The 16,093-nt window shown below is 41.2% G+C and overlaps 1 protein-coding gene across 1 annotated transcript in view; it reads left to right on the plus strand.

Moving 5' to 3' along the window:
- LOC120529897 (polycystic kidney disease protein 1-like 1) overlaps positions 1-16,093 on the plus strand; it is a 256,167-nt gene that overhangs the window by 93,714 nt on the left and 146,360 nt on the right. The window contains exons 20-21 of the mRNA XM_039754112.1: positions 639-762; positions 10,938-11,130. Coding sequence (XP_039610046.1) covers positions 639-762; positions 10,938-11,130 — 317 coding nt within the window. The remainder of the gene's footprint in view (positions 1-638; positions 763-10,937; positions 11,131-16,093) is intronic.

The following is a 16,093-nucleotide window of genomic DNA, read 5'->3' on the forward strand; positions in this document are numbered from 1 at the left end:
AACCTGCATGTCTTTAGATTGTGGGAGGAAACCGGAGCGCCTAGAGGAAGCCCACGCAGACACGGGGAGAACATGCAAACTCCACGCAGGGAGGACCCGGGAAGCGAACCCACGTCTCCTAACTGCGAGGCAGCAGCACTACCACTTGCCTATTGCAAACATTTCTTAAAAAAATGTTTTTACTTTCTCATTATTTCAAATTTATCCATTTAAAATGTAATCTGTAACACAATAAACTCTTCAAAATTGAAGGGGTCTGAATACTTCAGATCAGCTGTTGATGCATTGTTGCCAAAGTTATTTCACTGATTTTCTGGATTTTGATTTACAAGCTAACTCACTTTTCTAGAGGTTTAAATAGCAGTTTAAGTGCTTTTGGTAATATACCCAATTGTTTACCTCTTAAATTCTGCTCATTTTCTTATTTTTGGAGAATCATTAGTGCCCTGTCTGACTTGTTTTTAATATTTTTATTCATGCCCAAGGGTAAAAATCTAAATCTATTTTTTAAGGCTACTGTATGTGTCACAATAGGGGACATATTTTGCATGAGGAAATTATACTGTGGATATTATTAACATTTGACTTATGTTTTGATAGATTGCATTAAGATAATTTCAGCTGCTTTCTTTTTACAGTAACTATTTACATAGAAATCGGCAATAGATTTGGTTCAACAACAAGCCCTTGTCCAGCAGTTGTGACTGTCCTGCCCAGTTTTCTGAGAAATGAGACTTCAAGCTACAACCCGGATGCTGAACTGTAAGAATTAAGTTCTGAATATTTCTACTTTGTACATTTCTAGTGTTGTTAGTGTTGAACTCTTCATTCCAACATGATTGCAATCAGTTTCAGATCAATAAAAATGGTCTGTGAACTTAACACTGGAATTACCAGAGCCAGCGAAAAAAAAAATTTTAAATTGTAAATCTGGCCCACCTTAAATCTCTTCACACCTCTCCCTCAGCGTCTTTTGTCTTCTAAATGTGTCGATAAGACCAAGCAGCCTGCTATACCATCCACCCACTGCCTCAGAACGGATGAGAAGTTCTCCCAATTCCTGCCTTGATTGATTATCTGGGAGTGAGCTACCCAGAATTCTAAGGGGAAGTAATTTGATGTATGTTTTGTGTCTATAAACACATCCATAAAACAAATGTTTTCATGTTTTAGTAATAAATGACAAAATGTAGACATGGACTGTGTAATGTGTGAATGCTGATGGCCAAATATCAAATAAGCACTTTCACAAAAGTTGCAAGTACAATACGACAGCTTCCGTGGTGCAGCGGTTAGATCTTCCATCCATCCATCCATTCTCTTCCGCTTATCCGAGGTCGGGTCGCGGGGCAGCAGCTTAAGCAGAGAGGCCCAGACTTCCCTCTCCCCGGCCACTTCTTCCAGCTCTTCCGGGAGAATCCCAAAGGCGTTCCCAGGCCAGCCGGAGACATAGTCCCTCCAGCGTGTCCTAGGTCTTCCCCGGGGCCTCCTCCCGGTTGGACGTGCCCGGAACACCTCACCAGGGAGGCGTCCAGGAGGCATCCTGATCAGATGCCCGAGCCACCTCATCTGACTCCTCTCGATGCGGAGGAGCAGCGGCTCTACTCTGAGCCCCTCCCGGATGACTGAGCTTCTCACCCTATCTTTAAGGGAAAGCCCAGACACCCTGCAGAGGAAACTCATTTCAGCCGCTTGTATTCGCGATCTCGTTCTTTCGGTCACTACCCATAGCTCATGACCATAGGTGAGGGTAGGAAGGTAGATCGACTGGTAAATTGAGAGCTTTGCCTTACGGCTCAGCTCCTTTTCACCACGACAGACCGATGCAGAGCCCGCATCACTGCGGGTGCCGCACCGATCCGCCTGTCGATCTCACGCTCCATTCTTCCCTCACTCGTGAACAAGACCCGAGATACTTGAACTCCTCCACTTGGGGCAGGATCTCTCCCCCAACCCTGAGAGGGCACTCCACCCTTTTCCGGCTGAGGACCATGCTCTCGGATTTGGAGGTGCTGATTCTCATCCCAGCCGCTTCACACTCAGCTGCGAACCGATCCAGAGAGAGCTGAAGATCACGGCCTGATGAAGCAAACAGGACAACATCATCTGCAAAAGCAGTGACCCAATCCTGAGTCCACCAAACCGACCCCTTCAACACCCTGGTTGCGCCTAGAAATTCTGTCCATAAAAGTTATGAACAGAATCGGTGACAAAGGGCAGCCCTGGCGGAGTCCAACTCTCACTGGAAACGGGCTCGACTTACTGCCGCAATGCGGACCAAGCTCTGACACCGGTTGTACAGAGACCGAACAGCTCTTATCAGGGGTCCGTACCCCATACTCCCGAGCACCCCCACAGGATTCCCGAGGGACACGGTCGAATGCCTTTTCCAAGTCCACAAAACACATGTAGACCGGTCGGGCAAACTCCCATGCACCCTCCAGGACTCTGCTAAGGGTGAAGAGCTGGTCCACTGTTCGCGACCAGGACTAAAACCACACTGTTCCTCCTGAATCCGAGGTTCACTATCCGACGGACCCTCCTCTCCAGAACCCCGAATAGACTTTTCCAGGGAGGCTGAGGAGTGTGATCCCTCTATAGTTGGAACACACCCTCCGTCCCCTTTTAAAGAGGGGACCACCACCCGGTCTGCCAATCCAGAGGCACTGTCCCGATGTCCATGCGATGTTGCAGAGACGTGTCAACCAAGACAGTCCTACAACATCCAGAGCCTTAAGGAACTCCGGGTATCTCATCCACCCCGGGCCCTGCCACCAAGGAGTTTTTGACCACCTCGGTGACTTCAGTCCCAGAGATGGGAGAGCCCACCTCAGAGTCCCCAGGCTCTGCTTCCTCATTGGAAGGCATGTTAGTGGGATTGAGGAGGTCTTGAAGTACTCCTCCCACCGACCCACAACGCCCCAGTGAGGTCAGCAGCGCACCATCCCCACCATATACGGTGTTGACACTGCACTGCTTCCCTCCTGAGACGCCGGACGGTGGACCAGAATCTCCTCGAAGCCGTCCAAAGTCGTTCTCCATGGCCTCTCCAAACTCCTCCCATGCCCGAGTTTTGCCTCAGCAACAACCGAAGCCGCTTCGCTTGGCCTGCCGGTACCTATCAGCTGCCTCCAGAGACCCACAGGACAAAAAGTCCTATAGGACTCCTTCTTCAGCTTGACGGCATCCCTCACGCCGGTGTCCACCAACGGGTTCGGGATTGCCGCCACGACAGGCACCGACCACCTTGCGGCCACAGCTCCGGTCAGCCGCCTCAACAATAGAGGCACGGAACATGGCCCATTCGACTCAATGTCCCCACCTCCCTCGGGACGTGGTTGAAGTTCTGCGGAGGTGGGAGTTGAAGCTACTTCTGACAGGGGACTCTGCCAGCCGTTCCCAGCAGACCCTCACAACACGTTTGGGCCTACCAGGTCTGACCGGCATCTTCCCCACCATCGAAGCCAACTCACCACCAGGTGGTGATCAGTTGACAGCTCGCCCCTCTCTTCACCCGAGTGTCCAAGACATATGGCGCAAGTCCGGCGACGACCACAAAGTCGATCATCGACCTGAGGCCTAGGGTGTCCTGGTGCCAAGTGCACATATGAACACCCTTATGCTTGAACATGGTGTTCGTTATGGACAATCCGTGACGAGCACAGAAGTCCAATAACAAAACACCGCTCGGGTTCAGATCGGGGCCATTCCTCCCAATCACGCCCTTCCAGGTCTCACTGTCATTGCCCACGTGAGCATTGAAGTCTCCCAGCAAAACGAGGGAATCCCAGAAGGTATGCCCTCTAGCAACCCTCCAGAGACTCCAAAAGGGTGGATACTCCAAACTGCTGTTCGGGCATACGCACAAACAACAGTCAGGACCCTTCCCCACCCGGCGGAGGGAGGCCACCCTCTCGCCCACGGGGTAAACCCCAATGCACAGGCTCCAGTGGGGGCAATAAGTATGCCCACACCTGCTCGGCCTCTCACGGGGCAACTCCAGAGTGGTAGAGAGTCCAGCCCCTCTCAAGGAGATTGGTTCCAGAGTCCAAGCTGTGCGTCGAGGTGAGTCCGACTATATCTAGCGGAACCTCTCGACCTCGCGCACTAGCTCAGGCTCCTTCCCCTTCAGAGAGGTGACATTCCACGTCCCAAGAGCCAGTTTCTGTAGCCGAGGATCAGACCGCCAAGGTCCCGCCGCCACCACCCAACTCACACTGCACCCAACCTCCTTGGCCCCTCCCATAGGTGGTGAGCCCATGGGAGGAGGACCCACGTTACCTCTTGGGCTGTGCCCGCCGAGCCCCATGGGTGCAGGCCCGCCACCAGGCGCCATCGAGCCCCACCTCCAGGCCTGGCTCCAGAGGGGGCCCGGTGACCAGCGTCGGGCAAGGGAAAGCGTTGTCCAGTTTTATTTTCATTGGAGGTTTATTGAACAGCTCTTTGTCTCATCCCTCACCCAGGACCAGTTTGCCTTGGGTGGCCCTACCAGGGGCATAAAGCCCCGGACAACATAGCTCCTAGGATCATTGGGACACGCAAACCCCTCCACCACGATAAGGTGATGGTTCAAGGAGGAGTTAGATCTGCCGATTTATAATCCAGAGGTCATGAGTTTGAAACCATCTTCCCCGCAAATTTACCGTTTTGAGTAGTGAGCTACTGTTATTTTTAATATTATACAATAAAAACATGCATTTGATTTGTTTCTGTAACAGCCAGTGTAAATTTATAGCACTTGTGAAGGCAGGAACTGGGAGAACTTCTTCCTCGTTCTGAGGCGGTGGGGGGATGGTATAGCAGGCTGCTTGCTACTTGGGCTTATTGACGCATTTACAAGACAAAAGAGGTTTGCAGAGAGGTGTTAAGGGATTTGAGGTGGGCTGGATTTATGAGTTTTTTCGTTGGTTCTGGTAATTCTAGTGTTAAACATTTTAGTTAATGGATGTGGAAAAATAGAACATTTAACCTGCAGCTCTTTTGCCTGTTTTATGTGAATGCACTCTTTTTCTCTGAATCTTTCACTGTATTTCTTCATATGCCATTCTGATAAACTATCTGCATAGTAAATAAGAAGGTCATATTAAGCTACGCTGAGTTAATTTAATGATGATCTTATGGGGTGCTTCGCAATATAATAGGAAACTTCACTGATGTTATGAATGAATTGTTTTGTTTTTTCTTGGACAGCTTGCATGAATTTTCTTGTTGCACTGTGACTTGTTCACCTCTAGGTAGCGCATAATCATAGTCTTAAATCTTCATTAGTTCTAAATTCTTACAGTAGGCTGATACAATAAGGTGGTCTGTACCAGGGATCTTCTATTAGTCCTTCTTTGATCTGGTTATTGATATGTTGAGTCATGGAATAAAAGACCAATTCCTCTGGTGCATGCTTTTTGCTGATGACACGTGTAGCACCAAAAAAGAGGAATTGGAGGGGAATTTGGAAGAATGGAGAAGTGCTTTAAAAGATAGCAAATTGAAGATAAGAAGGAAAAAGATTGAATATACGTTGCTTAATGATGATCAGGGTTCAGAAGTTAGCATGTAGGGAGAGCACTTGGAAAAAGTGGATACATTTAAATATCTATGGTCGGGTGGTATCCCAAGAAGGAAAAGTGGATGCATAGAGAGCAGTGTGAATGAAACAATTGGAAGAAGGAATAAGGAGTACCGTATTTACTCCTGTACCACGCGCCCTCGTGTAAGACGCGCACGCTAATTTTTACAAAGAAAATTGGGAAAAAATCTTTTGCCCCGTGTATGACACGCATTGTGATTGTATAGGAAGCGAGTGAGGTTGAAGTAAGACACAGACGTAAATAACTGTAATGGAGAATAATTATGTCTCATTTAATTCTTTCTGCACATGATACAGTATATTGTACTAACTGTAAGCAGTATCCCTACTGCAGAACGTTCAGTGTTTGTCACACCATGCTGCGACAGGTGGGAATCACAAATAGCCCTGTGAAATGAGAAAAGAAAGAACCGTATAGAGACAATCGGTAAAGGACTGTAACGGCAAGTGGAAAATTATTGTGCTCACCAGAATCCAGTTTAATCATCATCTTCCGATTCGCTGCTGGATTCGCCACCGCTACTGATGTCCCATACGGTGTCGTCTTCGCTTACCCATAAGGTGTCGTCTTCGCTTCCATCGATGCTGTTGGATATGCTGCACTTTTTGAAGCTTTTTACAATCAATTCCTCTGGAATAAGCTTCCAAGCAGCGATGATCCAGCCACACATCTGCGCCAATGTTGGGGCTTTCATTTTGCCAGTTGGCGTTGTTTAAGCGTACGCTGTTGCAGCCCAATCGGTGTACATTCTAGATACATGAGCCTTAAACGGTCGATTAATGCAGACATCTAGAGGTTGGAGGAGCGAAGTCATGCCTCCAGGAATTACCACTTGATCTGTTTTCCCATCTTTCAGTTTTTCTTTAACACCTTTAGTTAAATGGCCACGAAAGCTGTCCATGACTAACATGTTTGGCATTTTCAGGAGACTGCCGGGCGCGTTGCACACACATTTCAGCCAATCGATTACGAGATCATTATCCATCCAACCCTTTTGTTGAGCTCTGACAATGATCCCAGGAGGAAACTTCTCATTTTTCGGCAAGGTCTTCCTTTTAAATATTACGTACGGAGGTAGTTTCTTTCCATCTGCAAGAATTGTCAACATCACGGTACACCGCTGCTTCTCTCTGCCTCCCGTGCGTACCGGGACACTCTTGTCTCCGACTGCATTAACAGTAGTGTTTGAAGTGTTCTCAAAATAAACTGGTGTTTGATCGGCATTACCGATTTGCCCCATTAAATACATTTTCTGCTGCCTCAACTGAATAACGTACTTTTGGAAAGCTAGTAGCTTTTCTTCATATGCGTCTGGTAGACGCTGAAATGCTCGTCGCGGCGTCTTATTGATAAGCCATTCCTTCTCATGAAGCGCTACCCATCCGCGCTTGCTTTGAACTGAGTGATTGGTATTCCACGTTCTTTCGCTATATCACGAGCTTTCACCTGAATCATTTCCGTGGACACTGCATATCCAAGCTGACGCCTGCCTTGAATGTAATCAGTGAGTGCAACTTCAACTTCTGGGAACTGGGCACGTTTTCCGCGAAATGCCCGTCTGTTTATGTTGCAAGACGAAAGTTTTTCTTTCTTCTTTCGCCAATCTCGAACACAAGACTCTGGAACATCATACATGCGACCTGCTGCCCGATTTCCTATCTTCTCTGCTTCCAAAATCACTTTTAGTTTCTCTCCCCGCCCGTGAAGGAGCGTAAACGCTTGCTGCTATCCATGCTGAATGACAGCACCAAACTCTACCGTATTCCTCGTGTATGACGCGCACCATTTCCTCGTGTATGACGCGCACCTGATTTTCTAATGCTCATTTTCGGGAAAAAATGTGCGCGTGGTACAGGAGTAAATACGGTATTTTGTGATTGAATAATTAGGGTGACAGTTAAAGGTAAGACCAGCAATGATGTATAGAGCAGAAAAGGGAACACAGGAGAGGAAGTGGCAGACGTGAGGATATTAAGTTGGATGTGTGGAGTTACAAAAAAAAGGACAGGATAAGAAATGAGACAATCAGAGGTACAGCAAAAGTGGGAGAGAAATCTCAAAACTATAGGAAAGCAGGTTAAAGTGGTATGAATATGTGATGAGGACAGAAAATGAATATGTACATAAAAGTGTAATGGGAATTGAAGTACAGGTGAGGAGAAAGTGCGAGAGACCAAGGTGGAGTGAATGAATAAAGTAAAAGAAGATCTGAAGTAAAAGTGTCTGACTGGTGAGTAGATACAGGACCAAGATGTTGGGAGAAGGTTAATGAAGCATTAAGATAAAGAGAAAGAAGAAGAATGCTGATACAGTAAATCATGAAACATTATGTTGAAGGTTTATAACACTTTCCAAATTGATGGTTTACCTTATTCATCTCCGGTTTCTTTATCCATTATGATGCATTATGCTACCCTGTATGGTTAAGACTAAATTCAAATGTCTTTTTTCTATATCATAAATCTCAGGGTTATTTCTGGAGATTGGTTCTTTGACTAGTTACCTTTTCCCAGTTATTTTACTTGTTAAGTAATCTAATGAATCTCATGGATCAATTACTTTTGCACATTATTTTTCTGTTATCCATAGCATAATGGTCAAAACAGTATGGGGAGAATGAAGAACAAATCAACAACAAATCTAGACTGGGTTTTACCTATTCATATGTTCTAGATATTTCCCTGAAGCTAATATCAAAGTTTATTATTTCTGTTTTATTAAACTATGTATTTAATAAACTGTCAAATTTCATATGTGTTCCTAGCAAACCTGTTTTATTCAAGTGAACACTTAAAGCTGGATTTATATCTTAAAAATTCTAATTTATTTGTATATAATCCCCTGTAATCATCTGGGATTAAATTCTTCGAGCTTTGTTGATTTAAATCTAAAAATGACAGACCACATTATTTCCTTTCTATGGCTTGCCAAGCAAATCATTGACTTTGGTCACCTTTAAGTGTTGTCATTGTTGATGTGTTTGCAGCCCAGTAGCAGTATAGATTGTTGGGTTCTACAATGCCACTTACTACAAAACGAAGCTCTGATTTGATTTCCACATAATAAAGATTTAACATACTGTATACAGGGACGGTCTGAAAAATATTTGAGCCTAGGACAGGTTCTGTGAGGTAGCACCATACACAAGTGAACCATTATGCCACTGTGACCTTTAAAACCAAGACACACTTCATTTCCTTTCACTCCTATAAAATATATGTACTTTGCCAAATTTTCTCACACCTGTATTTTTCAGTGCTTCACTGGCTTCTTCTATCCTAGTTAATTTTCTGTATATAATTTTCTGTGGCCTGTGTCTGGTAAATTACTTTACTAGTAATTACTAGTAATACTTGGAAATGCAGATTATGAAGATTATCCCCTGAACTAAGACTGTTGTGGAGAAAATTTGCTATATTCATAGCTTACAAACCTATAGCCTGTATTGTTTTTAGAAGTTGCCTTTTGGGCCAAAAGAAAGATCCCAGTGAACGTTTTGACCTTGGGGAAACAGTTTGGAAGTTGTTTTAAAACAGGGACTAGATTAACTGTAGCTAAACAAAAGTTCAATGGTAAAAATGGAATATTTAAACATCTGCAGTAGAGGTCTGCAAAGGTTTGTACAGCTCTCTATATAATATAATAACAATGTGTCTGTGTACCGTGACACAGTCAGTTTTGTTGAAAGTAAAAAGCATAATGTGGCACTGAGAAATAAAATGTTTTTTATGTTTTAACAAATGAATCTGTTTTTGCTTGCTCTGAGTAAGGCATTTATATACTAGGAAGTAAATTTGCAGGTAACTGGTAGAAATCTACCAGTTCATATGCAAATTACCTCAATTTACAGGGATGTGGCCAGCCTCCTAGATGATTTTGGTCCTTTTTCCAAAAGTGTTTTTTTTTATATATATATATATATATATATATATATATATATATATATATATATATATATATATATATATATATATGAAGTAGCTTACCATTTTCCTCATTTTGATGTTCATTTGTATTAATCATCATGATTAAGTGTTAAGTTCCTGTCACCTTAATCCCATTCCTGTGATATTCTTGTTTATTCAATATTTAAAAATACTGCAACAATGCTGTACTGTTGTATAACTTAGTTTGAATAATATCTAAACTACAGTATATTTACTTGATTATTCAACTGTCTGTCTATAATATTGCTTTGCAATACAGATGAGTTGCCTAGAGCAAAGCTTCCCAACCCTGCTCATATGGTGTGCCATATGTGTCAAAATGTGAAAAGAAATAAAGCAATTATGAAAAAAGCCACATTCAAAACAGTAGGATTGTATATAAATTAAGCATTCACTTTTGAAAAACTGCAATGTTAAAAATAAAATATTCTTTATATTTTGAAAAAAATACATGGCTAAATGAAACGTGTCTGGGTGTATCATGAAAAGCTACATTAGCATTTTATTCTGTTTTATTAACATACTGCATTTACTTTAAATTTACCATTTACAGGTTTTATTTCAAAATGACCCTGTTTTTATAAACTGTTAATATTTAATAGTGGAATTTTTCTGGAGGGCACATTTCAGAGTATACTTAACACCGGTGTGATTTATTTCAAAGTATCACTTTCCATGCTGGTTTTGTTGTCTCTCAATCCTTTATTTATTTTAAATATATATATATAGTTGCTGTTTTTCATTTAATTACTTACTTATACATATCACTACACTTTATGTCTTTCCATATGCTCCTGCAAATTGCAATTACCAGACTAATGTAATACACCTGGCTCAAATACTGGAATGTTCTTTCTGAACCACTAGAAGAACACAGCCAAATTTTAGAGACTGATAAAGTCATAACAGTAGAAGAAAATATTACTTGATGTAAGAATATGGCTTCATTGACTCAATGGAGCTGGCTAATAAGATGACAATTTCACTAACACTAAAAGTCTAGTTGAAAGCCCAACCTTATCTTCTTGATTTTCAGAATAGCTGCTCTGTATTCTGGGACCATCTGTTAATATTTTCTTCTTCACTTCTTTTGCCCATTTTGAAAAACTACTGATTGCTATAAAAGTACCATTGGCAAAACACGTTTCATGGCGGCTATTCTTTTTTTTAAACATTGTGGTATGCTTAGTTATCATATTTTACGTACTTAAACTGTTATGTTGGTTTTTAATAAAATGCTATGTACTTATTATGAGTATTTTTTTTAGACTTTTAGCAGATTGGCGTAACTCAAACAACTTAACTGAATCTCTCCCAATCCCACCATCCTCCCACCCTTCTATACCCCTGATTTAATCAGTTTAAAGACTAAATGTGATTTTTTTTTTTCTTTTTCTTATTCTAGGTATTATTTAGTCATGAGGAATCTATCATCCCATTTGCTAATACAAAATGATTTAGAAACGAGAAACTATATAATTCTTTTAACAAATGTTCTTAATCGCTTGAGTCAGGATCAAAGGGGAGATAGAGATCTACACATTCAAGTACAAAAGGCCTTAATTTCTGCAGTTTGTGGACTAAATGTGAATTCTCAGGTAAATGTACTATAGTTTTTCATTGGTGAATCCTTACGAAACTGAAGTGGTAAATTTGGTTTTGATTACATAATTTCATTTTTAATAAATTGTATATAATTTTAGAGTGCCTTCCTAATCCTTAATGCTCAGTGTTGGAATTAGATTAAACTCATCAATGGTTGAGCAGTAATGTTCTGTGTTTTTCTTCAGTCCTACAGACCAGAGGTAATTTTCATCAACAGCCATAATTTGCTTGATTTTTCCTTGATTATTCATAATTAGCACAAACTAGAGGTCTGCATGGTACTGATTTTTCTAGTCTTGCTCTCATCCATTCCCAACAAAGTTTCATCCTGCGCCAGGCCAGTCACAGCAAAATTTAATCTGCTCCTGCCCTCTTTCTCCTGCACCTGCCTGTTACATTCTGCTCCCTACTGCATCCCCGCTTTCCCCTTTTTAAATGCACTTGAATTAGGCAGTAAGTATAAGTGAGGTCTACAGATTCCACAGAAGGCAAAAAAAAAAGAAATCACACAGATTTGAGTAAATCTGATTATAATCTGATAAAAGCAATAAATTGATAAAGAGTGACTAGATGTTCTCTCTTTTTTTCTGAAAATGTTCTATTTTTCAGAATTAAGATAGTTATATGGTTGATATTTTTTAAAATCCCAAATTGTCTGGAATTTTATTATGATTGTTACTTAGATAAACAAACAAAACAGCAGTCCAACATATTTTATGCAATTGTTGCATGCTGTGTAGATTTGTTAAAAGAAAATCTTGCGAGGCAGTTTGACTTCACTATTTCACAGATAGGAGGACTGGGCAGAGCCAATTTACTAATCGGCAACAACAACTACTAATCAAAAAAAATAGTGTAAATGTACAAACAACTAAAGTAATAATAATGGTAAAACCCATGTTTTCAAATAAGATATAACTAGTAGGAAACCAATTGTGCATTCAGGAGAGTTGGCATATCTGACTTAAAGTTCACGTTTGCTCTGATGAGCAAAAAATGTCTTTGAAGGAAGAAGGATCATCAGTGGATGAGACAGACTACTTGGTGAGGCTTCATTATATTTCAAAAAAACTTCCTGAAAAACAGGTTGTTTTTTAAAATAATTTCAGTCATTTATTTTCTAGCCCACTTTGTCCTGAACAAGATCACTGTGGGTGCTGGAGTCTATTACAGCCAGCACAGGGCACAAGACAGGAAAAAACCCTGGACTGGGTGCCAGTCCATCTCAGGGTTAAAGCCAATATGAACTTCTGTAATTCCTATCGAATAGGATAGTTGGAATTCTTCAAGTTGAGCAAGAAACGTCTATGTGTTAATAGTAGGGAATTTCCGGACATTTTTCATTCCCAGGAATGAAACTGCTGTAATTCCCAGGAAACCAGGAACGGCCAAGCTTGCATATATAGCGTATAAAAGAGTAAAAATCAATCAAGAAATAACAGTTGAAAATGAATAAGTGGCACGTTTTTTTGGCCAACGGTATAGTGTGCTGCAGGTTAATTCAGTCAACCAGCAGCAGTCGTCAGTCTCCCGACTCCGACTAAGACTGTGTATAGTGGACAGGGAGGAGTCTGCACTCTGCAGCTCACGAATGCCAAGACAGGGCAGACTTCATTGACGTCTGTCAGACAACAGCTTTGAACAGCAACTTGAAATTGCAATGCGTGAGTCTGTTGCATCCACATTATCTGTGCCAGAATGATGATGATAAACTAGATGCATCAGTAAAAGCTGAAATGGTGGTGTTTCAGAGCAACGGCAAGAGCGGGTGGTGTTTAGAACAAGAGTTATCAGTATCTGATCAGGTAGATCATGCTGCATTCAAAAAAACATTTTTTAAATGTTAGTTTATCATATATTTTCCCTATAGCATTTGCCACTTGATTGACATACAGGACGGCCAGTCTGAGATTTCCTTTCTTCTAATACACTGGTTGTCCCACATGAACCCATACAATCCGATTGTGATTCAGACTACGAATGCCATGAATGTAATTACCCTGATCTACATGCTGTCAAATAAATCGCGGGAGTTGCGTTCCAGACCCCCCCGCGATAGGTGAAAATCCGCGAAGTAGAAACCATATGTTTGTATGGTTATTTTTATATATTTTAAGCCCTTATAAACTCTCCCACACTGTTTATAAATATTCCCCGCAGAGTTATACAGCATAATAGGTAAGATTCATTGAAATTATGTATATAAACACACTGTTTATATACAGTAAAACCTAAATAGTATTTTAAAAATATTGAGTGTCTCCGATATCACATATGTTACAGTCATTACAATAGACAGGCCACCAGCAATAAATACATACAATGCAAGAAAAATAGTAGACAGTAAATGTGTGTACAGTGACACTAAACGTACGTACATGTACTAAGTACTGTAAGTAGAAAATTAATTATGGTTACTCACCAACAATGACACGATGACTTGTCCGATAACAATGAGTTCAATTTTACTGCACAACAAAGGAGAGCATTACAGCTCTTCCAAAAGAGCCACTTCAGGCAATTGTGTAGCACTGTCGTTGTTCTTCTTCTGGCAGTCTTCAATCCAAATCCCTAAAGCAGATTCCATCCAGACTACTTCCTTATTACATCCACTTACAACTCGTTTTGCACCCTGGTTAAAAGGACACTGCGGCCGTAGATCTTATATTCCTTTCCTACTTTTAAAATAAAAAGAATCGTACCCTTCAACAAATCCAAAACGTTTACCTTTTCGGCAATTGTTAACATCTTCCGTTTGCGCTTGGGCACGGCCCCTGAAGCAGTATCAGATCATTTTGGAGCCATAATGAAGGGCTTAACTATGCACAAAGATAAACACAAAAGAGTACAACTCTTTACACAGCGAAACACGTTGATGCTGAATGAGCGAGACGAGACTTCCTGGTTAACACTGTATTCAGCACGCAGGAACTTAACTGCGTGCTCTGATTGGTTACCTTCTCAGTCATCCGCCAATAGCGTCCCTTGTATGAAATCAACTAGGTAAACCAACTGAGGAAGCATGTACAGGAAGTAAAAGACACATTGTCCGAGAACCCACGGCAGCGTAAAAATCTATGCTACATATTTAATTATGCTTTCATAAAAAATCCACGATAGAGGGAAGCTGCAAAAATCGAAGCGTGATATAGCTGAGGATTACTGTATCTATATATATATATATATATATATATATATATATATATATATATATATATATATATATATATATATATATATATATATATATATATATATATATATATATATATATATATATATATATATATATATATATATATACATATATATATATATATATATATACACATACACTAATAAAAGGCAAAGCCCTCACTCACTCACTCACTGACTCATCACTAATTCTCTAGCTTCCTGTGTGGGTGGAAGGCTGAAATTTGGCAGGTTCATTCCTTACAGCTTCCTTACAAAAGTTGGGCAGGTTTCATTTCGAAATTCTACGCGTAATGGTTATAACTGGAAGCTGTTTTTCTCCATTTACTGTAATGGAAGTGAGCTTGAGGTGGACGAGTGGACGAGTTTCGTGTGACATCATCACGCCTCCCACGTAATCACGCAGTACATAGAAAACCAGGAAGACCTCCAAAAAGCGCTGAAGAAAACATGCATTATATAATTGAGAAGGCAGCGAAACAATAAGAAGTGAGCGAGTGACATATACAACCATATTCATGAGTTCTGCTACTGAAACAAAGTACCATGTAAGCCTACACTTTAAATTAAGTTCATAGACAGGCTGCCGCTGGCGTTTGTAATTTAGTGCCTGCCCATATAAGGCCGTCTGTCAGCGGGAATCCAATAGCAAACTCCCACTAAATATTCATGGGTGAAGGACTGTGCTTATGGAGAGGAAGATGAGATGGTCAGGGTAGTGTTTGGCACAAACTCAGCGAAACTGCGAGAGAAAGTTTTAAGTGCTAGGACTAAGGTAACATTAAATACAGCCATGGACATAGCACGAGATGGCACCAGCACAGCTGGGAACCTTCGATGCATGTACACCGAGCGGCTCACGTGAACTGACGTAGTGCTCAGCCAAAAAGCAACAGTTCCAAAGAGCGCTGAACAAAAACCGAATTACACAATTGAAAAGGCAGCAAAAAATATGAAGCCTATGATACATACAAGCATATTCATAAATCCAGCTACTACGGAAACAAAGCACATGGTGGAAAAAGTCAATGTCCTGCTAAAGGAAGACAGTGTAAAAAAAAAATAACCCGTGCATGCAGTGTGTCAGGTCTCAGATAAAGAAGAAGGCGAGCTGTTTATTGATGCAGTAAGAAACGAATCGATGAATGAAACCTGTCATCTTTACAACGATTGACAAACACGGAATGTAACTTGAACACAACACATCCTACAAATACGAACCTAATTGAAAGAAATAATGATAATCAAATCCTTGATGACAGCAACACTCATAACGGTCACAAAACTATTACATTCACAATCATGTTACATTACTTTTAAAATGTTTCCTTTTCTTAGCACAAGCACAGCTGAGAAGCTTCGATGCATGTACTCCATAACGCATTAAAAAAAAAAATAACGCATTTAATCACACTTTCAATTCCAAGCAAAGGGGAACTTTTGTCAATGCATGATTTCCTGGTACAGTACATCGATTATATTGATGCACACATCAGAGCTACAAAAATGTTAGAGTCAGAATAAAGCACGTTCCTACGACTGATCGGAGGAAAATTTCATTTCAAAAGACTACCTGACGGAAGCCTTGATAAAGCATGGTTTTGTGCACACTGAAAAGCAAGCAAAATTAGATGCATTACAGAAAGCGGACTTTGTGGCTCTTACTGGGGATCATTGGACTTCCGTGACCGTTAGTAATTCTAATTACATCTAATTACAAAATGTTCAATGATCACACTGTTTTAACCTAATGTACGAAAT

This window comes from Polypterus senegalus, chromosome 5, assembly GCF_016835505.1.
Source record: "Polypterus senegalus isolate Bchr_013 chromosome 5, ASM1683550v1, whole genome shotgun sequence".
Taxonomy (NCBI): Eukaryota; Metazoa; Chordata; class Cladistia; order Polypteriformes; family Polypteridae; genus Polypterus; species Polypterus senegalus.